The sequence below is a fragment of the Melitaea cinxia genome, chromosome 17 (genome assembly GCF_905220565.1).
Source record: "Melitaea cinxia chromosome 17, ilMelCinx1.1, whole genome shotgun sequence".
In the NCBI taxonomy this organism is placed as follows: Eukaryota; Metazoa; Arthropoda; class Insecta; order Lepidoptera; family Nymphalidae; genus Melitaea; species Melitaea cinxia.
Window position 1 is genome coordinate 4,754,195 of NC_059410.1, and position 24,339 is coordinate 4,778,533.

The following is a 24,339-nucleotide window of genomic DNA, read 5'->3' on the forward strand; positions in this document are numbered from 1 at the left end:
CGGCATCGCTCACCTGTAATCGTCGGCGTCCCGCGTCCCTGGCTTTCAGTCGGTCAGTAATACCATAGCGGTACATGTGTAAACAAGGTCAAGGACGTTTAAATTATTATTCGCCGGAGTTTGAAGATGTTCTTGAGTACTTCGAGCGCGATCCCCGGCGGAGGACAAGGATGGCAGCAAGAGAATTCGATGTTAGCCAAAACTTCGTATGGAAGATATTACGTACACAAGGATTACATCCGTATCATTTTCGTAAGGCTCACGTAATAAACAACGCACCGGCAAGAATCGCCTTTTGCCAGTGGTTGTTAAATACTACAAACGACAACATACTCTGGACGGACGAGTCACTGTTGACTCAAGTGGGACTATACAATGTGCACAATGAGCATTACTGGGCTCTAATTAACCCCCACTTGATACGAGAAAACCATCACCAGGTTCGTTTCAGTGTGAACGTGTAGACCGGTATTATTAACGACCAATTAATAGGGCCTATTTTTATTGAAGGTCATCTAACCGGCAACTCGTACTTAGAGATGTTAGGAAAGTAATATCTGAGTTAGTAGACGATGTGCCGTTAGCTTACTCGAGAGGTATGTACTACCAAGACGACGGCTGTCCCGCTCATTACGCGAGTGTAGTGCGTGCGTACCTGGACAATGAGTTTAGTGATAGGTGGATAGGTCGAGGAGGGCCTGTGTCTTGGCCACCTGGAAGTCCGGACCTAACGCCCCTGGATTTTTTCTTGTGGTCGGAAATAAAAAGTTATACACGTCAATATGAAAGCTGTGATGATTTACGCATTGCGATAGTGGACGCTTTTGATAAAGTGAAAAGTGATAAAGACACATTAAGAAAATTAAAAGAATTGTATTAAACGTGTACGTTTGTGTATTAACGCAGCGGACTCCATTTTGAGCGGTTGCTTCGATACAGAGAAGTGTAAATTGTGTAAATAAACTGTTAATACGTATGTAAGTTAATTATTCTGTAGATAGCTCCGATTTTTTAAATACGCCAGAAATTTATACCTACAGTCCGTTTATAAATTGATTTGTTGTGAAAAGAACAATCGTGGTTAATATAATCGAAAAGAAGTTTAAATAAAATAGGTATTTCTGACGGTCCTAAGCCCGTGTAAAGTATGAAGGACAGACGAGTCTATCTACGTAAGTACTCGCTAGCTCGCGCCTATAGGTATACTTTTATCAACCAAAACGCGCACGGACGTGTTTCATTCATTTAAAATAATGAATGAATAATCAGTGCCTTACTACTTTCCAAGTCGATCGAGCAAAAATGAATATTAAAATTGAAACTTTTTTTTAGTCAACATTACAATTGATATATCAATTTTTATAGGTACTATAGATGATTCCAAAGTCAAATATTTCGTTTCCAAAACGGTTATAAAATCACCGTGTATATATACCAAAGTTTACGTAAGCATAGGGGGGAAGAGCGTAGGGTTTTGCTGGCTTTCGCTTACAAGGGGGAGGAGGGGGTTAAAAATTACTTAAATTCTGGTTATGTAATACTTGAATGACCCCCTTACCACAGAAAGGGTAGTTTTTGTTCAAAATATAAAGATCTAATCAAAACTAAATATATTATTTTAATTTGTTTATAGAAATTCATGAAAAGGTAAACAAAATAGAAAGTGAAATCTTTAAGGAAATAGAAGAAAGGGAGAAAGAGAAGTCACCCACTCCTAAAGAAGCGGTACAACCAATAGAGAACAATGTCACAAAGAGGTAATGTTAATAAAGTTTATCAGAATATAATAGAACTTATTGAGGGGATTTAATTACTTTTTATACTTTAACTGATTTATTTACTTTTAGAATGACTCACATAAATATAATTATTATGCATCAAAAATTAAAATCAAAATAATAGATACCGTTTTAACAGTTCAAAAATATGTTGTTCATGTAAATTGTTCATATTTCGCAAATTATCTACCAATTCACAGTGGAAGGAAGAAGTTTTCTATTTATTCTTACGTGAAAAAAAGTAGATAAATTTAATTTTGTATCGATAATATTTTATTCCATTGTCACAGAAGAGGCAGACCGAAAAAATCTCAACTACATACTGAACAAAGTCCGGCTAAGAAAGCAAAGGTCAATGAAACTGAACATAAGTCAGATGAAATGGAGTCTGCAAATGAATTACTCAACACACCTGTCACTACAAGGAGGACCACTCGGACACCAAAGAAGAGTGAAACAGGTATTTGAGAATAAAATGTAATGAAAATTATTATTATTTTTTAAGTTCATAATTGCTACATTTTTTTTAAATGATTATAATTGCTACAAAAAGATATAAACTATCTTTAAATTGTGGTTTTTATAAAAATCATGAAATTCGTAACGTTCATGGACAGCCCGTTTTGATAAAAAAAAAAAAGGTTTTTTAATAGATTTCAATTTTTTTGAATTTGTCAAAATTCGTAATTAAATCGTTACAAGTAGGTATAGACAGAGGTCGGTTATGCCTGGAAAACATACATATTAATATATACACGCTGTCTGTCAATACTTATCCATTTAAAACACCATCCAACCGAATATATTTAATAATGCAAAAAAAGAGGAACTGAACTGGCTTTCTAAAGTCCATTAATGTTTTTTTTTTTTTTTATAGACACTAATGAGACGACGGACACTAAGGTAGTTAAAACAAGACAAAATACGAAGTCACTAACTCCTAAGGACTCACAGGATGACGTCAGATACAAGTTTCCTTCACCTTCACAGACTAGGAAGTCAACCACCAACAAAACAAATAAAGTAACAAAAAATACGAGACAAAGAAAATATAGCAGGTAGTTGGTGAAAAATTAATGCTAAATAATTATGATTCCGCAAGCCGACACGCTAGGTTAATTCCTTGTTGAATATCAGGGGCGAAACTACTGCTATGTTACAATAGATAGATAACCAAATTATAGTTAAAAATCCCGAAAACAAAGTAAACACTCCGGTTTTAAATCTCTTTTACGATCATTTTTATTTTAAGAATTTGTATTTACAACGCCAATTAGCAGAAAACACAAAGACATCCAAATATATTCTGCAAATGTTAAAGGTTTTACACTAAAACTGAAGAAGAATTGAGGAGGCCCTAAATTTTTTTGGCACAGCATCCAGTACCAACCAGCTATGCCACTGTTAAAAGCATTGTATTAAATATAAGAGTATGAAACATTTTATGTTTTAATCATAATATTTCAAAAATCATACTAATATTTCAGAATTTATTTTTTCTTATGGTATAACAACGAGATGCTCAGGTTTAGATTTACGGAGACATTCTTAAAAATATTTATTCGTTCTATTCTTTATAAAGTTACTCATTTATTTAAAACGTAAAGTGGTACTAACACTTAAACTGTTATTCCTCTAACTAATTATTACGACTATACAGTTATTTCGCACCTTGAAAGTAAAATCGAATACGTTACTAAACGAAATAATGAAATTTTATAGGAGAGCCAATTTTAGAAAAGTCACTGTTTTTTTTTAAATAAAGTCTGAGTTCAGGATTCTTTAAGACTTAAAGAGATTCTATGATAGATATCTGCCTACATTATGACATGTGATTTAAAAAAGTATTTTTATTTTATTTACAGCATTACTTGTTTTGATTTATATTATTATAGTAACACTACCGTTAATTTTTTTGGTTGTTATGGTATATATATATAACAACCGCTCTGGTGTAGTGATGAGTGTATTCGCCTAAAACAGCGATGGTTTGCGGGTTCGATTCCCGCTCGGGACGCTCGGGATGGACATTTGTATTTGTACAAATTTTTCTTTCCGGTTTTGATGTCTGTCCTTGTGGGTTTTCCCGCCGTACATCGGAGAGCACGTTAAGCCGTCGGTCCTAGTTGTCATCATAAATACCAGATATTGATCGTTACTCATACTAGCGAACATATGCAGCTCTAAGCGCTAATCTTTCTCCTACATGGAGAAAGAGGCTTAAGTCTAGCATTGGGATGTCACTGGCTGAATCGTGATCGATCGATCGATCACGATTGTAGTATATTAGTGTAAAATAACAGTGCAACTAATTTTACTAAATAGAAAACTATTGAAATTTCATAATTAAATAATACTGTTATACGTTTAAATTAAGAATCATAAAATTGGCTTTCATGCGGTTTTGTAATATTAGTAAATAAATAAATAATAAAATCGAAATTAATAATGTTTTATTACATAATAAAGAGAAATCCTTACAATTATTTGGAATAGTTATTTATAATAAAGTTGAGAAATTTGTACCTTTAAATCACAGCATGTAGATATCTTACTTTCTTAACTATTAGCTATCTTATAACATTTAAAAATAGGTAGACTAAAAATAAACCAAGTGAAAATAGAAATACAAAAAAATATAATAAATTAAACAGTAACAATCACAGCATCATTTCCCTATCCACGAAAGCTTTTCTGGGCTCACAAAAGTTACCTATGTAGCCTTTCCGAATAGGCACGGATCAATGTCATAACAGGCAAAAATGTATTTTTCCTGAATCATTGTTTTGTCGTTTGAATTTTCCTGGCGACATTCTTTTTTCAAGCTGGCGTTGGTCGTATCTGGTCTGAAGTTCTATTGTTTTATTAACAGCATTTGTAAGGCTTATGCATAGTTCACACTGGTTTTTTTTTAAGGTGTGTGAAAGACGATGTTGTAATTTTCATTGAATACTTTCCTTTAGGTATGAATTTTAGCAGCTTCAAAACCATCATTCAAACTTTTCGTTTGGTAGTCGGTATAAATATTTGTCAAGTTGTTACCCCCATCAATAAATTCACGTCGTTTGCTGTCTTAGGTAATGGGATTCTATTCTTGGGATTGAGTCTATATGGTCTTTTATCCCTTTAATGATATTTGAGCTTACTTTATTTTGTTTCCCATGTTTACTCCTTTTTTCTTCAACCGTTACCGCTTGGTTCTATTTTGCTACTACAGTTGCAATAGATCGATTATTAATGACCAATGTTCTTCAATAAACTGTAAATTAAGAAATGGTTTCTTTTTAGAGATAAACATTATTGGATTAATCCCTAAAAAAAGGCAAACTGTGACTATACAAACTAACATTTTATCAGTGAAATTGTATTATGAATTGCGTAGTTTTATAACGAAACTAGCTGACCTCGTCAACATTGTTTTGCCATATATGTTATTAACCCCCTTTATCCCCCCGCCCTTATAACTTAGGGGTATGAAAAATACATGTTGGCCGATTCACAGACTTACCTGATATGCACACAAATTTTATAAAAATCGGTTCAGCCGTTTCGGAGGAGTATTTTAACTAACAATGTGACACAAGAATTTTATATATAAGATAAATTAAAACATTATACCTATTAAAAAAAATCAAAAACTTAACTTTTTGCGACCTGCAGCCCTGTTTATCCAAATAATAACATTCTCGTTTTAAACTTCCGTCAACACTCTTCTACGATCATGTTCTTATTGGTATAGGCAATATTGTATTTAGTGAGCCGATCATAACTCGGCTTAGTAACGCTTTAATTTACCGCTAGATTGCGTAAAATACGAAATTTTACAAAAAAGACAAGTATACCTTGCAGTTTAAGTTTATTTTAGACTAACTTTGCTCGCGACTTCGTCCGCGTGGAATGTAACAAAATAGATATTGTCCAATTCGCAGTTATAAAATAAAAAAAAATCTAAAATAAAAGTAGCCTAAGTTACTCCTTATTACATCAGCTATCTGCCAGTGAAAGTCCCGTCAAAATCGTTACAGCCGTTTCAAAAATACTGGATACATAGATAGCCGGAACAAACAGACAGACAAAAATTATAATAATACAACGTAGATCGACGAAAAAATAGTCAAGTAACTACGCGTTATCAAAGATTACTCAAAAAGTAGTTATCAGATCTCGATAAAATTTAAATGTGACCACATGATAAACATCAGCTTTTGATTAAATTAAAAATTATCAAAATCCGTACACCCAGTAAAAAGTTATGCGGATTTTCGAGAGTTTCGCTCGATTTCTCTGGGATCCTATCATCAAATCCTGGTTTCCTTATCATGGTACAAAACTAGGGATATCTTCTTTCTAACAAAAAAAAAATTATCAAAATCGGTACATCCAGTAAAAAGTTATGTGGTATAATACAACGTAGGTTGACGAAAAAACCGTCAAGTAAAAACGCATTATTAGATATAACTCGAAAAGTAGTTATTAGATCTCAAATAAATTTAAATGGGACCAATTGACACACACCACCTTTCGATTAAAAAAAAATATCGAAATCGGTCCACCCGGTCAAAAGTTCTGATGTAACATACATAAAAAAAAAACAGTCGAATTGAGAACCTCCTCTTTTTATGGAAGTCGGTTAAAAAATATTATTTTTGTATATGTACTGTGCGTGTATACATATGGATTTAGTAAAAAGCGGTTATTTTAATATTAAGTACAGACACTCCAATTTTATTTATTTATTTATTTATTTGTATAGATAGATGGCATTGATAACTTAATTCTAGATTTTTATATTTTTATCGTTTAATAACGGTTTTGCTTTAAAGGTGCGATATTGATAGTTACCTACATATGAATGTTTCGTATATTATATACCAATCATTTTCAACAACATCTACTTCAAAAAAGAATAATACGGCTTTCAATCGTTTAAGAAACTGTCTCTGTAAAGACGTGTCAACACAATCATGTTAATGCCTATAGAAATAATTAAATATTTTATTTTATCAGTTCATTATGAATATTAATATATTATACATTTATTTTTACTGTATTTCTAATACTATACACGCGGTCTCTTTTTTGAAAGAAGTTTTAAAAAATAGGTTAATAAAATCAAAATTGTATGTAATAAGACCGATTGATTATATTATATTAAGATCGATACATTGAGATACCAATTATTTTATCAATATATAGATAGTTTAACATTTAAGTTATATTTTTAATCTAGAAATAACAAATCAAACACAACAAATAACTAAATATTATTATAAAAGATTATTGATTTTTTTTTAATGCTTTTATCAAAAATTGTTGAATGAATTCAGTGCTGGACATTATCAATTAAAAATAACAACTTGATTTTGTTTTATGTTTAGAAAAATCAAATCAAATTCTTAAAAATAAAATTGTGATACAATAAAATTATTTTAAATCTCGGAAATACAGCAGACAAAATTAAAATGAGGAAGATAAAATTATTTTAAAACACTTAAAATTTAACATTTTCTTACAGCGAAAATATTTGTAAACATATAATGAATATATTATTTTTTACTGAATTGGTATCTCATTGTTACAAATTATATATTATAAGAATTATTAAGTAGCGTTAATTTTAAGATCTTATGTCTTAATCTGTTTGTGACATTTACTTCTCTACTTTTTCTCTTAACTTTTAAATAAATTTTAACTTTTGTATAAATTTAAGCAGTAGTTAAAGCAGCTACATATAATGATTCCATAGTAAATGGGAGCAGGTCATATAAAATAAATATATTGATTTAATAATGTTTTTTATTTATTACTCTTAAGGGTAAGCAATAAAATCAACATCATTAACTAGTTAATGGAGGATTTAGTACTATTTTGTGAATGAGATTGAAACAGTACTAAGATTTATAATATTGCACGTTATAAATTATGATTTTATTTAAATGTCTGTCCATTCTTAAGTCATTGGTGTGTGCGTCTTGTAAACCTGCTTCCATTAGTCTTGCATGTTGCTACATTCACTTGCACTTTAGCTTCTGCTGCCTTGCACGTCATTGCTAAATCGCTTCATCGTTATTTTTTTCCTACAGTTTGGTGAACATCAAAACGTGTTACTCGCCAGAAAACCTTTCCCTTTGTTCCGTAGAAAGCACTCAGGGGTACATAGATTCTGACGAGAGTCCGATAAAAATGTGCACGAGAAGAAAAAAACGAACGAACTTAACACTAGACTCGTACAGAAGTAAAACCCAAACGTGGCTCAGAAAGAGATCCCACCCGTATTTAACTGATGATATCACGAGTGAGTCGAGTAACTCTTTCAAAGGACCTCCGCTAAAATCGATCACTTTCGAAAATTCAACACTAAAATCAGACGTCTATAAGTCAGAATCGTATGAACTTCTGATGAATGAAAATGTTACATTAAGAAATAAAAATTCTTCTCGCCTAGAAAGAATCGAAGAAATTGATAATCTGTCTATGGACGTTAATGTAAACGATCAAATTTGCGAAGATATTATCGATGTTAAAATAGAAAAAGACTTGCGAGAGAAAGACAATTTAAACAGTGATAGTTCAAGCGTCATAACATTACCGACATCCCCGGTTTTGTCGATAGTTGAAAATATATCGATTAGTAAATCTATGCTAAGTCATTCAAATGATTTTGCTCTCGAAGAAAAGATGCCAAGAAACGAGGTAAATGGACAAACAATTCTCAACAAACTTATTAAGGTATACGACGATGTATCGATGCCTCTGATGGAGCAGAAGTGTGACATCGTATCGAGCGCACAGAATGGAGTAGAGTACCACTATAATTTAAATGTTCCAAAGACATCAGTTTCGGAATCTCTTGTCAATAACATGAATGTAGTTAACATTGAAGATTCAACTCTGTCTGAATCTATTCAAAGTAAACTAAAAGATTTAATGTTAGATAGTACTAAGAAAAAGAACCAAAGTAATTCTAATAGTTTAATGAATAAGGACAAAACAGAAATACAAAATGAAGGAAAACTTGGTGACAAAATAACCAAACAAAAGAGACGAAGCTCTACGCCTCGTAAACGACAAAGTACTCGTAAGTTAAAATTAATGACTAATGAAGCTTGCATTGAAGAAGAACACATGGAGACTTGTTCACAGTCAAGTCGAAAGTCTTGTCCCCCCATGATACAAGTATTTGAAAATTTAAATTTAGATACTGAAATGAATAATTCTATAGAAATTTTTGAAACCAATGTCAATAAGTCTAAAGGAAGAAAGAAAAAGAATATTATAAAAGTGAAAATTACAAAACCGAAAGCAAAGGATTTGAATAAAGAACGTCTTGAAAAAGGGATTGAAAATGTACATATGTCTAATCAAACAGACAGTGGCATAAACGTTGCTGAATCAAGTGTATTTTTTAACACTTTCAACAATAGCGTAGATCTTATACACAATCATTCTGAAACTTGTCTCAACGCTAACGAGTGTTTAGGGGATAGCGTTGAAGTCATACAAAATTCCACACAATCGATCTTGTCTATTGATTCCAATTCAAATAAATCACAAGAAAATGTCTCCCGAAATTTTTTTGACAGTTTAACGGAAAATTTGGCTCACGAACTGTTTTCCAATAATGCTCAAAATGTATCTGTACTTCAAAAAGGTAATATGCTCTAGAAATCAAAAATAATAAGCTACTTTATAAAATTTTTTTGTTATAAAAATTTTTATACTTTAAATGGTGATGTCTTTTTTCGTGCATTTTAGCAATCGGTGTTTCAGAATACAAAACGGCTGAAAGCGCTGCTGCCACTGTGTACCATACTCCTATCGGGAGTTTGTCGCCGCCAGAAAGTCTCATGACAGAAGATCTATCCGAAGAAATTCGTGAAAAAACTACTCCTAATGCAACAAAGTGGTTTCTTTTGTCAGAAGATGAACTCACGAATACAAATTTAATGGACATTAACCAAAATTCAATAGCCAAATTTGGATACGGGGCCAATTTAAATGAAATATTTCCTATTACATGCGCCGTTCCTAATTTATCTACTATTACAGAAATGTCTAAAGAAAATGATGAAAATACTAAAAATTTTAATGATGATACAAATACGAGAAATGATTTAGATTCCCAAAGTTTATTTAATTGATGTTTTTGTTCAGTTTATTATTTATTATTTAATGATATATTTTCAATAAACAATTTCTGTGTCAATAACTGGTTCTTTTTTATGTGAATGTTATGATTAAACCTACCAAACGCGTATTGAAGTAGGGCACAGCAGGAACTTCTCAAAATTTGAAACTACCCTCTGTCTCTCTCTGCCGAGCTCTGGAGTCGACCGACGAGGAAAGTACTTCAACTTTACAGAAGATCAAAGCTAAATAATACTGCCTTCAAGCAGTGTCGTGCTCATATGGTGAGTAAGGTGAGACGAGAGCTCCAGAGGTGGGATCGACGACGCGCTTGCGATGCTTCAACTGTTTCAGGCATCTATTGGCTACAGTTTCCGCATACCATTAGGTAGGCCGAACGCTTGTAGGCCACCCTGGTCGTAAAAAAATAATCATATTCCGCATAGTTTAATGGCTCTTTTACAGACCCTGTTGAATTTCAATGACCAAGATATTGAATCCATTCAAAACGCTGCCTATTTGAAATTCTTTCTTGAACTTATTATTTTAATTTCTACATAATTGGATTATACTACGTCGTAAGATAAAAAAATTTAATAATATTTTATATTAATAAAGCGTCGATTTGTCGATCCTAGCATCGCATTTTTTAGGAATGAATATCCAATGAAAATGACACTTGGTTAAATTAAAAGAATGAAAATATTTTTTTATTACTATTGAAAAATATGTATTTTGATTGAATGGGTTTTAGATTTGTAAAATAATCTATTCAAAAGTCTGAACTCCTTCTCATCCTCCTTCTCCTTCTCATCCTCCTTCTCCTTCTCATCCTCCTTCTCCTTCTCATCCTCCTTCTCCTTCTCATCCTCCTCCTCCTCCTCCTTGTCATCCTTCTCATCCTCCTCCTTCTCATCCTCCTCCTTCTCCTTCTCATCCTCCTCCTCCTCCTTCTCATCCTCCTCCTCCTTCTCATCCCCCTCCTCCTTCTCATCCCCCTCCTCCTTCTCATCCTCCTCCTCCTTCTCATCCTCCTCCTCCTTCTCATCCTCCTCCTCCTCATCCTCCTCCTCCTTCTCATCCTCCTCCTCCTTCTCATCCTCCTCCTCCTTCTCATCCTCCTCCTCCTTCTCATCCTCCTCCTCCTTCTCATCCTCCTCCTTCTCCTTCTCCTTCTCATCCTCCTCCTCCCCTTCTCATCCTCCTCCTCCTCCTCCTTTACGTCGCCATACTCGGCAGACTCCAAAATATAGCTGCCTGCAGGCATTGGAATTTAGCCTATGTTACTCATTAATAATGTAGGATTATCTTAGTGAAATTGTGCTGTGTGGCTACGGCACCAAAGAATTTAGCCACCCCCTTTCTTCTCGTGGGTGTCGTAAGAGGCGACTAAGGGATAACAAGGTTCCACTACCACCTTGGAACTTAAGAAGCCGACCGATGGCGGAATAACCATCTAACTGCTGGCTTTGAAACACACAGGCTGAAGACGGGCAGCAGCGTCTTCGGTGCGACAAAGCCAGCCCTCCGGTCACCAACCCGCCTGCCCAGCGTGGTGACTATGGGCAACACACATGAGTTCACGCATTTTTGGCGCGAACTTGTGGAGGCCTATGTCCAGCAGTGGACTGCAATAGGCTGGAATGATGATGATGAATGACGATCTTGGTGAAATTATTTTTAATATCTGTCCAATTGTTATCTAGCTAAAATATATGTAGGAATTAGGTCACACTGGTTAATAACAATGTAAGGTAACAAACACCACATAGTTTATTACTTAACAGGTCACCCCGTTAATATCCGTAATAACTATCTTCTTAGCATTCGATGGATTCACCGTGTGGGTGCCGGATCCCTCGTGTGGCGGAGGAAGAAACTCAAAGCAGTTCCTAGGACCTAGGTGTAGGTTTAAGGAAGCCCCCTTTGAGATGCGCATCAACGCTCACCTTCACTGCTCGAGTTTCCCGCCCTTCCTAGTCAAATTATAGATCGTAATATAATATATAACAATTAATTCGTTTGCACAAATTAATTATTGAAAGAGTCTAGGTTAAGCTACTAGCAGTATACAACAAGTGCACCGTGCCAAGCCAGAGCTAAGAATGCCTTAGCCGCTTTTTTTTCGAATTGTAGAGTGCTGTTGGCCCTATCGGCCTTTACAGCGTCACCGGTGAGAGGGGCCGGGTACTAAAGACACCGGTCGCGAAGGAAGAAGGGGAGCCCTCTGGGAGGACTCGGGGAGAAACGCACGCCCTAAGGGTGTCTCCTAGCGAGATCGCACCTTGGCTTAGAGCGTCGCCGGGGTGAAGGAGGTGCTATGCGGAGCGTTGAGACGGCTTACGTACGATCCACTACGCGCCTGGGCGCGTGCGAGCCGTCAGAACGCAGGGACCTCGCCCTCGCCGGCGGGGGCGGTGTGTGTGTCCTGTGTGTGTGGTGTATATGACGTTAAATAATATATATACGGTCGGTGATACGGTCAATAATATATACGGTCGAATTGTGTAGCCTCGTCCTTTTTTTGAATTCGGTTAACAATAAAAAAATAATCTCACTTTCATTGTTTATTCACATCAATTTAAGTAATAACTAAGATTTCTCCCATACGTCGATAAATAAGTTTCATTACAATAAATAATTTTTAAAAGCTGGACATGATCGTACAAACTCAATTAGTTTTTTATCGTCCATTTTCGATTTCGATAAATGCAGTTACTTCCCTATCGGTCGGTCGGTTGGGTAGGTATAAAATATATACTTTAGTGGTTCCGGTTGAAGATATAAAGGAAGCAGTGAAAGTCTGAAAAGGTAGGTAGGCTCTGCCGACTGAAATCAATCTTTGGTTCAATAATTCTGTTTTGTAAATAAGTTTTTGTTTGGTATTTGTGATTTTTGTTTGCGAGTAAATTGTCATAAAAGATGAGGGTGTATAAAGAAAGAGATGAGTGAGTGATAGCAAAAAGAAACAGAAAATATGAAGAGTACCTATATAGTGAATGAACTGAGAAAGTGGATACAAGGAATATTTTTACTACTACACTACTGTACTATACTATTTTGCAAGTTTTTGAGTAATTAACCCTTTAACAGGCAACACCGTAATATTCCGAGTACATTCAGCTAATTGTAAATAATTTTATAGTTTTTACCAAAACAGAAAAAATCGAATGGCGATTTTCAAGGGTGAAATATCGATTCAGTACAACATATCGGTTTAAAAAATCGATTCATTTGGTTGATTACAGGCCCCTGACAGTCTAGTTTTCAAATGCGCCGTTTTGGCGCTGCGATCGCGAAAATAGCGCCAAAACGGAACAACTGAAAACTAGGGAATACATCACTGTCGCATCTGTTAGCCTGTTACGTAGTAACCAAAGAGTAAAATAACTAGCTTATACAAGTATAAGTCTATTTCACGTAGGATGGGTACGGTGACACATGTCAAATTAACTCTATAGTGAGGTGACCATGCATAATTAATTGATGTAATTCGATTATCGAGTACAAAGCGGCTAACCTTTAATCGATTATATAAAAAAAAATTTTTTGGCACGAGCTTGTGGAGGCCTATGTCCAAGAGTGGACTGCGATAGGCTGAAGTAAGTTTTGACACTGTATTACGCCTAATTTCAAGTGCCTGTCCAACTAGATACAATATGTGGTTGACAGATAATAATGGACCGCTATTTTCTCACTCCCGTTCAAAGTATTCCCGAAAGCGGACAACCAATTGACTGTTTGAAACGGTCTTCTTTTGTTCTTTTCGGCATTATACAGAACAGAACACACACACAAAATGAATAACTAAAAAAAATAATAACAGAACTTAACAACAATAAAACAGCAACAAATACAACTATAGCAACTGGCAAAACAAAAACAAGGGAAGCAATACAAGAGACAGAAAGTACTGATTGAGATATCTCGAGTCAGTGAGATGACGCGATTCACAAGATTGCCGTTACGATTATTTATTTTAGCCGATTACTACGTGTTAATCCCTATCATTAAACGTTTCGTTTCATGCCTTTAATTTTAAGTTATCATTTTTTCTGTACCTTTTTTATTTTGTTTAAAATGTAAAAACGCATATATAAATACAATTTCAATCTAATCAAGCATTATTATTTGCTTTGGAAACTAATTGGTGATTTTTGAAAATGTATATTTATCCGATTTGTTGAAAATAGTGAGCGTGTATTGGAACATATCAAATGTCACCGTACCCATCCTATGTGAAATAGATTTATATTATAACTATTTAACTAATACTTAATCTGTGAAAAATATAAACAAGAATTTGCAATTTTTTTAGATTTAGATTAGTATCATTGTTGAATACAAGAAATATATTTAGATTGTGCTTAAATGATTACCAATAATAATAAAAAGATTATGCAAATTAATGTTTTAACAATAGACCTTTTTAAATAATCATTATGATATTGTACGAATTTAATCCCATGTAATACGAGTATGCTATTCAATATGTGTCCATTTTTTCCTCTAAGGATAGCCGTTAAAGATTCATTGGTTTTAATTATTCTAGTTATATTTAATACAATTCAGGTAACAGATCTGGGTGAGTAAAACTTGCTTGCTATTTGTAAGGAAATGTTAAGAAATTTAGATTAAAAAAAACTGATTAATTAATTCCTGTTATAGATCATTGCTATAGGTCTCTTTTAACATGTAGCATAATCCACCATGCTGCTCCACTGCTGGTTGGCAGACAAATTCCGAACTATGAGCAATCATCGCTATCAGATGTCTTTGGTAACAACCGGCACCAATAGCTTAACGTACTCTCCTAATAGGGACGAGGAGACCCACAAAGAGCAACACCTATACCTTTCAACTAATTATACCTTACAGCCGTGGTTCTTAACTGGTGATCCCTGGAAGTGAATTTTACTAAATAGCTAAGTAGATACTACAGATTTTATGCTGAATCAAGTGATGGTCAGGTCAGTGGAAAAACAGAAATTTTGTCAAATGGTCCCTCTTCACTGAAAGGTTAAGAAACACTGCACAACAGTAATGTAATTTTAGGGAAAGGTATTATATGAAATTCTTACTAACATTTACAATACTTTCTTTTAGCAAATAATGATATGGATCTACAAAGTAAACAGAGCAAATCGAAGGAAGATGCTAACAGTAAACTAGTTAATTTTAATAGTAATGAAGATTACCTGACGAATTGCCCGGTGAACCAGGACAATACGTCGGACTGCTTTACACTCAACTATCCTTGCATTAATTGTGTCAGGGATATTGATTGTGTATATGGTAACATGTATAATTATACATGTGTTGTAAAACCTAAGATTATTTGCAATGTGAGTAATAAATTAACTTTCAAAGCTAGGCTGGTCATATTGACACAAATATCCCTATACTTTCAATAACACAAGTTGCGAGAAAACAAATAATTATATAATTTCAAAACTAAGCTGTTACAGATACCAGTTTGAAGAGTCCATATTTATAGTTTGGCCTTTTAATGTAATTGTTTTGGTTCTTTGATTCTGTAAAAAATTTTATACAGAAACTTCTTTTATACAAATTTTTACAAACAATTTGTTTACATTTTCAGGGTTCTAAAACATTCAACAGAACGGCAATGTGTCGCTTCTGTTATCAAACTGAAAAATGGGAACATCGATGTGAACAAAAAGCCAATTGCAATTCATTGGCTTCACCCACAAAATTTTATTTGTAAGTGTAGTGTGATGTGTAAACTGATGTAGATTTAGAATCGTCTAGCACGAATTTAAGTACAGTAATACCCCGGACTTACGCGATAGGTGGGACTGAGCGCTATCGGCGTAAGTCGAATTCGCGTAAGTCGGGGTACAGTTTTGCGGGGTACTTTTCGTAATTGATCTATCGATTCCCAAAAAACACAAAATCGTAACTTATGTACCTACGCGCCGATTCCGCACTACACGTCTGTGCCTGTTGTAAACTGAACGAATACGGGTGGGGGGAGTCAAACAAAAAACGAATAGACGAGAAAATTAAATCGCGTAACTCCGAATTCGCGTAAGTCGAGGTTGCGTAAGTCGGGGTATTACTGTATGAAAAGAGATGAGGCCAGAGAGATGGAGGAGTCGTTCATTTTATTTGACTATGTAGTAAGTTAACATGAAAAATTTAATATACATAGTCTTGCCCCAAAATTTTGTTACAAAGAAAAAAACATTTTTTTCAATTACACATCACATATATTACTATTATAGTGTGTTAGTTTAATACATTAATATAAAACTATAAAAAATATATAAAGCTTATCAGAAGTGGTCAACAGTGGCTGCAATACAGAACTTGACTATTATATACATAAACGGTGATTAATTTATAGGAGGTTCGCTTCAGCCTGTAATATCCCACTGTTGGGCATAGGCCTCTTTCCCCATGTAGGAGAAGGATCAGAGCTTAATCCACCATGCGCTCCAATGCGGGTTGGCGGACATATTCCCTACTATGAGTAATGATCGCTATCAGGTGTACATGATAACAACTGGGACCGACGGCTTAACGTGCTCTCCGAGGCACGGTGGGGAGACCCACAAGGGCTGCACAAACACCCAGACCATGGCAAACACATGTATGGCCAATACAAATGTATGTCATGTGCGGGGATCGAACCCGCAACCGGCACAATCCATGGCTGTAACTGTTGCGTGGCGTTATAAACATGATATTAATCCTTATCTAAATAAATACGTTATTCATCACAAGTATTTAATTCGAAACATAATAGCCTTTTACGTAATTCGATTTCAATGAGTATCTCAGGAGATATCGCAGTTTTAAAATAACATCGCAGCAAAATAATGATCAAGTATTGCGCGCGCCTATGTTCCACGCGGACGAAGTCGCGCGCAGAAGCTAGTATTCTAATAAAATTAGTAACATTGCGTGCTAGAATATAGGTATAGATTAGATTTAGATTTTTTTAAGCCGGAGGCGCGGAGTTATGGCAGCTCTTGCCTGCCGTGCGAAAATGCGCGAACAAATGCGTAGAGGAAGCGACCAGTCTCCGTTGCGGAACTGAGCATGAGTAAGCATGCTTTCGCACGCAAGGAAGGGCTGCACTTCCCGCAGCGCCGGAGCCAAGTGTTATTCTAACCTCAAAGGTGGTAGGTTAGTTTTTTCCGATTTAAAAATTTAAACTCAAAACTTTAACCACGATATCTCCGTAACCGCGGGGTTTACACGATAATAGTTGTCCGGGGGGGTAAAAAACCCACTCTCTCTCCCTCCCCTTCACCCCCTCTCCCCCCAACCCCATAAATTAGTCACCGGTTTTTGTACATAATTACCCAGAACTTTAAACGTTGAGGGCAGTTATCAATAGAACCACTTTTTCCATGGGAAAATTCTTCACTGCCAATCGTATGAATTGTTTTAGGAACTCCAAATTATCATATCATTTAGAGCAAGCCATACTCTCTAAAACTGACCATAAATCATAATCCAGCGGACTAAGATCGGGACTAGATAACGGCCAGTCTTCACCTCTGATAAAGTCCGGAACGTTGGTTTCTAACCCAGTGTGGGTGGATTATTTATGACCCGGCACCGAGTCTTGCTGAAAGGACCATTCTAGATTACTGAACATGGTGTTGTTAAGGAGCTTAACTACCTTCTCAAGAATGGTATCTCGATACACTTGTGCCAATGTTTGGTACCTTTTTTTAAAAATTTGGTTCATCAAACCATCACTGAAGTCGGATAATGCCCACGTTGTGCTCTGTTGACTAATTGGGAAGCTTCCTTAAAGCTTTGAGCATAAATAAGGTCATTTTCTTTGTTAAAATATTGCTCAGTTGATAAAATTTTCTCATCCGTAAACAAAAATTTTCTGTGACCTTCCTTTGCGTACCGCTTAAGTATTTGTTATGATTTTACCACCCCATTCTTTTTTAAATTATCAGTTAAGAAATGACCAGTGACTCTCTTATTGGCTGCAAAGTCCTAAGTCATCTTTTAAAATATGCCACATGATTCTAGGTGCTATCTTCGTCTCCCGAGATAAAATTTTTTGCTTTCGGACAGGATTTCTTCGAATTCTTTCCTATACTGCTTTGATCGCCTTTTTCTTAAGAACACTACGTGGACGGCCAGATCTTTTTCTGTCACAAATAGGGGAGGTTTCATTGTACCTATCAATAGCCCGGTACACAAACATTTGACGAATACCAAGTGTATCGAGAGTTTTGAAAAATTGTCTTTGGCTCTATACTTTGTGTAATGCAATCACAGTGATTCGGTTCTCTTTACTACCCTACTCCATTATAATATCACAAAATATTTTACAATGTATTGGCGCGAAAATGAGAAAACAATGAACAATTACAATCATATAAAAATGGCAAATTCCAAATTTTAATTTAATATTTTGTTTAATTTTAATTGTAACAGTATTTTTGGGCAGTCTGTTGTAAAAGTATCTGAACAAATTTGTAAAGCCTATTTTTTTGGAAATGTCTTATTTAGTAAACAAACCCCTGTCAATACGTAATTCACTTTTTTTATTATTTATCATTCACTTTCACAACATATTAGCATTATTTGTATAATTATTATTATTTGTATCGAGAAAATTTTATGGAATCGTGTTTTCGAAACATATAAAAGATAGGTTATGTCCTGAACTTTACCATATATAAATTTCAAACTTAAATATTCAGTAGTTTGGAAGATATGGACATCCTGCCGAGTGAAAAATAAGCAATTTGAGGTAGCATACACTCTTATTAAGCTATTAAATAATTGTGTTTGCTCGCAAACGAAAAAAAAAACCGACTTCAATTATATCGACGAGTAATACAACGCAGATCGACGGAAAAATAGTCAAGTAACAACGCATAATCAAAGATTACTCAAAAAGTAGTAATCAGATCTCGATGAAATTTAAATGTGACTACATGATAATCATCGGCTTTCGATTAAATTAAAAATCATTAAAATCGGTACACCTAATAAAAAGTTATTGCGGATTTTCAAGAAGTTCCCTCGATTTCTCTGGGATCCCATCATCAGATCCTGGTTTCCTTATCATGGTACTAAACAAGAGATATCTTCTTTCCAACAAAAAAAGAATTATCAAAATCGGTACACCTAGTAAAAAGTTATTGCGGATTTTCAAGAGATTCCCTCGATTTCTCTAGGATCCCATTATCAGATCCTGGTTTCCTTATCATGGTACTAAACTTGGGATATGTCCTTTCCAACAAAAAAAGAATTATCAAAATCGGTACATCCAGTAGAAAGTTATGCGGTATAATACAACGTAGGTCGACGAAAAAAGCGTCAAGTAAAAACGCATTATTAGATATAGCTCGAAAAGTAGTTGTTAGATCTCAAATAAATTTAAATGAGACCAATTGGCACACACCACCTTTCGATTAAAAGAAAATTTGTCGAAATCGGTCCACCCAGTCAAAAGTTCTGATGTAACAAAAATACAGTCGAATTGAGAACCTCCTCCTTTTTTGGAAGTCAGTTAACAATGTTACCGTAAAGCGATTTGTTATTATGTTTTAGATTTTTTTTTTTTCATTTTATTTATGTTGAGCGTCAAAAATGCTGACAAAATATTATGAATGTCAATCTTTTACAGTAGTGTTTATTGTAAAGTTTTTATTTTATATCTATAATATAAAAATGAGTCGCTGAATGTGTTGCTAAGCGCAAAACTCGAGAACGGTTGGACCGATTTCGCTAATTCTTTTCTTTAAATATTCCTTGAAGTACGAGGATGGTTCTTACGGAGAGAAAAATTCTAAGAAAAAAAATTAAAATTTCCTGAAAAAGTCTAAAAACAACACTTTTCTATACTCCCATACAAAAGATTTGTGATAATACTTAAAAGTCAATTTGAACTTTAATACCATACGATAAAGTTTGTGTTAGGCGATACGAAGTTCGCCGGGTCAGCTAGTTATGAATATTTCTAAATATCAAGTACACCCTGAACATTTTTAACGCTACCTATATAATATAAAAGTATAGCAGATAGCATTGACATAAAAGTTGATTGTAGTTCACAGGAAAATTTTGTGGTACTTTAGTATGACTTAGGATTAGTATTTTAGTAGACTTAGGATTACCCAATGAGAGCTACGTGAAAAACAGTGTTATCAGCCCTTTTGTTTAGATGTTATAGAGAGAGAGTGTGCCGCCGGCGCAAAGTTTTGTATTCGTAGTAAATGCAAATAATGTGACAATAATACTAATTACGATTTTTTTTCTTGACACAGGCAGCCCTATTTTGTTGTAAATTTTATTTTTGACGATTTTTTTTTTTACCGACCATTTCACATAAACGAAATATAAATTTGTTGCCTTTTATACTCGATGCTTGATTAATATATGTATATATATCTATATTGTAATTTTTCTGTACCTACAGGTTTTGAAATAATTTTAGCAATATGTTAGCGTTAAATATTTGAACATAAAATGAATTTTACTTTCGTATATTCGGCTTATTAAAAAGAAAAATTATGTGGTGTCATGAGACACCAGATATACTGCGTTTCATCGAATAGTTCCTATGGCGTTAATGTGGCAGTAATGTTTTCCAGTATTCCCACATTTTCTATAATAACTTACCTCAAAGTAAGGGTAATTTTATACACGTTTTTTAGTTATTCTAATATATTTATTTTTATTTTGTTGCACACTAAAAACAAAAAAAAACATACTGAATAAAGTGCAAAGGTCTTATTACTGATTATATATTTAAAAATTATTCGATTGTTGTAATTTTAAAAATCAGGACGGTAATGAAAAGCATAAATAATTTAATAATTTTTATTATAATTATGATCAGGCAAAAGATGCTCATATAACGGATTTATACCCAAGAGATCGTCGTCATCTTCATCTTCCATATCATCTTCGTCATCAGAAGTGTCGCTATCGTCTCCCACTTCAATTATGAACCTGTCCATCTCGCTGTCAATAACTTGGCCATCAGCGTAATATTTTTCTTCCAATTTTTTCACGTGCTCACATTCTTTTCTCCATTCTACTTCGGTGATCGTTGCAAATGCTTCTTCTGTGATTTGGACGATTTTATTTGCTTCCTGACCTAGGTTTTTCTCAGCAATTGGTCTTTTTAAGACACTCCATATCAGCTCGATGGGGTTTAAATCGCAGTGATAAGGTGGAAGCCTTACCACTTTATGCCCATGCGCCTCCAACATTACATCGGCTTCATAAACAGGCGGTTGTTTGTGCTCCTTTATTATTTGAAATAGCTGGGCTTTTACCATACTTGGCAAGTAAGAAAGACCATTACTTGTTATCCAGTTTTGCATTTCTGTCTTTCTGCTTGACATTGTTGGTGCTTTGTTAAGCTGCACTGTGTGGTAGGAGGCGTTATCCATCACCACAATTGATTGAGGAGGCAGATTTGGTATAAGCTTTTCATTAAGCCACTTATTAAAATTCGTCTTATTCATATCGTCGTGATAGTCGGCCGCTTGTGACTGAGATCTGAAGATCAGTTGAGCATTGGGTATGAAACCCATAGCACCACCTGCGTGGACGATAATCCAACGTGGCCCTTTGGAGTCTGATGATAATACACCTTCTTCTTGCTCGCTTTGCCAACATTTTCCGGCGCAATATGTTGAATGTATATGTCTCGTCCAAATATACAACTGGGCGCTGGTTTCCGAGACGATTATTTCGCAATTCTTCCAGGTATCGATAACGCCAGGCAACAATATCGTATCTCTCCATTAGAACTTTTCTTTTGGATCCATATTTTTTAAAATAAAATCCCATATCTTTCATTATTCTCGACAAAGTGGTACGACTTCCTTTGAAATCTATCTCGCTTCGCATTTCATGCAATAACTTTGTTAGAGTGGGCAACTCCTTTTTTACGGAATAAAATTCATGTATTTTATGCCTTATAGCACACCGGTCGAAGTCATCCAGTTCGATTCTTTTAGGCCGGGGGCCGGTTTTGCGTGGTGTTGAAACCTTGGTCGAAGTGCTGGCTGCGACCTCACCTTCTTTAGTTATTTTAGACACGGTTTTTTCGGATATACCTAAAACAAAATAATTCGGTTTATTAATTATTTTTTTTAAATATGCGGTTTATCTATTGTCAAAGTAATACGTAAACCAACATTAGTCACAAGTACACATGCTTGCCTAGGTCTTAAAAATAATTACCGTTAAAAAAAATGTTACTTTAAGTGAGGAAATTATTATCTGCTACTGGTAACCCTATTTGACTAACCTGTCATGGCGGCGACACGAGCCTGAACACATCTTAAAGGAATTAATAGGGCATTATTACGTTTTTCACGTTCACAAAATGTCTTCACCTTTAACACCATCATTCTTTCACCACTTTTCAAAGTTTTGGGCATGATTTCAGTCAAAAATCAAATGAAAATAAACAAAATCTGCGGTCGCGTCTTCTCGTTGCAATGAATTTGACAGAGAGTGGAGTTCAGTGGGGCCAACATAACGCCATAGGAACTATTCGATGAAACGCACTATAGGAACGAAGTTCCTTCGGATAGTATAGAAGCAACACATCATTACAACCCATACAGTCCACTGCTGGACATAGGCCTCCACAAGTTTACGTCAAAAATAACGTGAACTCATGTGTTTTGCCCATAGTCACCACGCTGGGCAGGCGGGTTGGTGACCGCAGTACTGGCTTTGTCGCACCAAAGACGCTGCTGCCCGTCTTCGGCCTGTGTATTTCAAAGCCAGCAGTTGGATGGTTATCCCGCCATCGGTCGGCTTCTTATGTCCCAAGAAGGTTATGGAACCTTGTTATCCCTTAGTCGCCTCTTACGACACCCACGGGAAGAGAGGGGGTGGCTAAATTCTTTAGTGCCGTAGCCACACAGCACAATTGTAAAAAAAAATGTTGAATTTTATATATATTTTCTAGTTCATGATTTTTTTTTTTTTGTTAATTGCTTTAGTTTTTTAATTATGTACATAAAAGTATTTAGGAAATTTAGTATTTTAGAAAATAACAAATACCGTAAAATAAAAAAAACATATGGCTTTATTTATTTTTGTCGGCAGTATAAAATTACATAAATAATTTAAAAAAAAAGTTTACTAGTAATATTTTAGTTTTACAAACGTCAAATTATACAGTCGTGTGACTGATATTACGTCACTTCCGTTATATATTTTTCTTACGGTTTTAGTATCACATTTTTTTCAGTTCAGTTTTTTTTCAGTTCTGCCGTAAGGAACTTCGTTCCAATAATATTGTTCATTCATTTGCTCTTTGTGTCACTTCCTATACTTACAATATTACTCTATTGTCTGTGGTCGGAAGTACGCCATATTAATTTACTAAATAAGACTGTTCCAAAAAAATAGAATAGAATTAGATTAGGATACAAGCAACTTGACATTTATCCTGAAAATAGTGAATAAGTAGTGTAAACATAATTTCTATTTTTAAGCTTAAATTAAAAAAAATACAAGACTGTTACATTGATAACTGTAACATGAGACAATGAGAATGTTCTTACAATTTAATGAAAAAACAAACAAACAACGCTTGTCTCTACATGATGTGTAGAGTTACAGTATATTGCAATATTTAGCATTAAGTATCTTGTTCATGATATCTCAATGAATACTCCGTTTAACCTAACATTTTGTAAACATTTTTCAGGACAAATTGTACGGTCTCCGACGATGTGATTTGCTTAGGAAAACGAAAGTTTTTAAAGAAAGTACGCTGTTCCTGGACATCTGGGACTAGATGGGGCACTGCTCTCATTCTTGCACTAACTCTTGGTGGATTCGGCGCTGATAGGTTTTACCTTGGTCACTGGCAGGAAGGAATTGGAAAGCTCTTTAGTTTTGGGGGTCTAGGAGTTTGGACTCTAGTCGACGCTCTTCTTATTGGCATTCACCATCTTGGCCCAGCAGATGGGTCGGTATACATTTGAACAATTAGGTGGAATTAGTGTTAATTACTAGTGTTTTAATAAATTATTGTGTGTTATTCGTGTTTTATTTTTTACTCCACATTTAATTTAATTTTTTATGAATTTGGCATCCAATTTATGAAGTTTCAAAAGCAGAAAATAATATTTAAATAGATACGTATGTATTTATGTACACTTATCTTTTGGGTTATTTCTACTTTTAAATCGTGCATATGGGGTTCTTAATACTATAGATTATCTTTTACTCAGAACAAGCTGTGCCCGCGACTTCGTACGCGTGGAATTTAACAAAAAAGTTATTGTACAATTCGCAGAGTTATAAAATAAATACATTTCTAAAATAAACGTAGATGAAGTTACTCCTTATTACATCAGCTCTCTGCCAGTGAGAGTCCTGTCAAAATCGGTCCAGCCGTTTCTGAAATTAGCCGGAATAAACAGACAAACACAAAAATTGT

General features: G+C 34.7%; 2 protein-coding genes across 2 annotated transcripts in view; both read left to right on the top strand.

The window, feature by feature from the left end:
• LOC123661820 overlaps positions 1–9,956 on the top strand; it is a 23,561-nt gene extending 13,605 nt beyond the window's left edge. Inside the window, exons 13-18 of the mRNA XM_045596760.1 lie at positions 511–678; positions 1,629–1,757; positions 2,069–2,238; positions 2,656–2,836; positions 7,862–9,429; positions 9,516–9,956. Coding sequence (XP_045452716.1) covers positions 511–678; positions 1,629–1,757; positions 2,069–2,238; positions 2,656–2,836; positions 7,862–9,429; positions 9,516–9,919 — 2,620 coding nt within the window. The 3' untranslated portion in view covers positions 9,920–9,956. The remainder of the gene's footprint in view (positions 1–510; positions 679–1,628; positions 1,758–2,068; positions 2,239–2,655; positions 2,837–7,861; positions 9,430–9,515) is intronic.
• A 4,378-nt stretch (positions 9,957–14,334) lies between these two features.
• On the top strand, positions 14,335–23,937 carry LOC123661942 (TM2 domain-containing protein almondex). Its single transcript, XM_045596876.1, has 4 exons — positions 14,335–14,490; positions 15,012–15,250; positions 15,508–15,629; positions 23,602–23,937. Exons 1-4 carry the CDS (start codon positions 14,385–14,387, stop codon positions 23,879–23,881), a joined length of 747 nt encoding a protein of 248 aa, XP_045452832.1. The 5' UTR covers positions 14,335–14,384; the 3' UTR covers positions 23,882–23,937.
• The last annotated feature ends 402 nt before the right edge of the window (positions 23,938–24,339 follow it).

What these genes read in the sequence shown, in the direction of transcription:
- LOC123661942 (XM_045596876.1), top strand. Translation starts at nt 14,385, where the DNA reads ATGCTATTCAATATGTGTCCATTTTTTCCTCTAAGGATAGCCGTTAAA. An exon ending in AATTCAGGTAACAGATCTGG is followed by an intron (nt 14,491 to 15,011) that starts GTGAGTAAAACT and finishes ACTTTCTTTTAG; the next exon opens with CAAATAATGATATGGATCTA. An exon ending in TCACCCACAAAATTTTATTT is followed by an intron (nt 15,630 to 23,601) that starts GTAAGTGTAGTG and finishes AACATTTTTCAG; the next exon opens with GACAAATTGTACGGTCTCCG.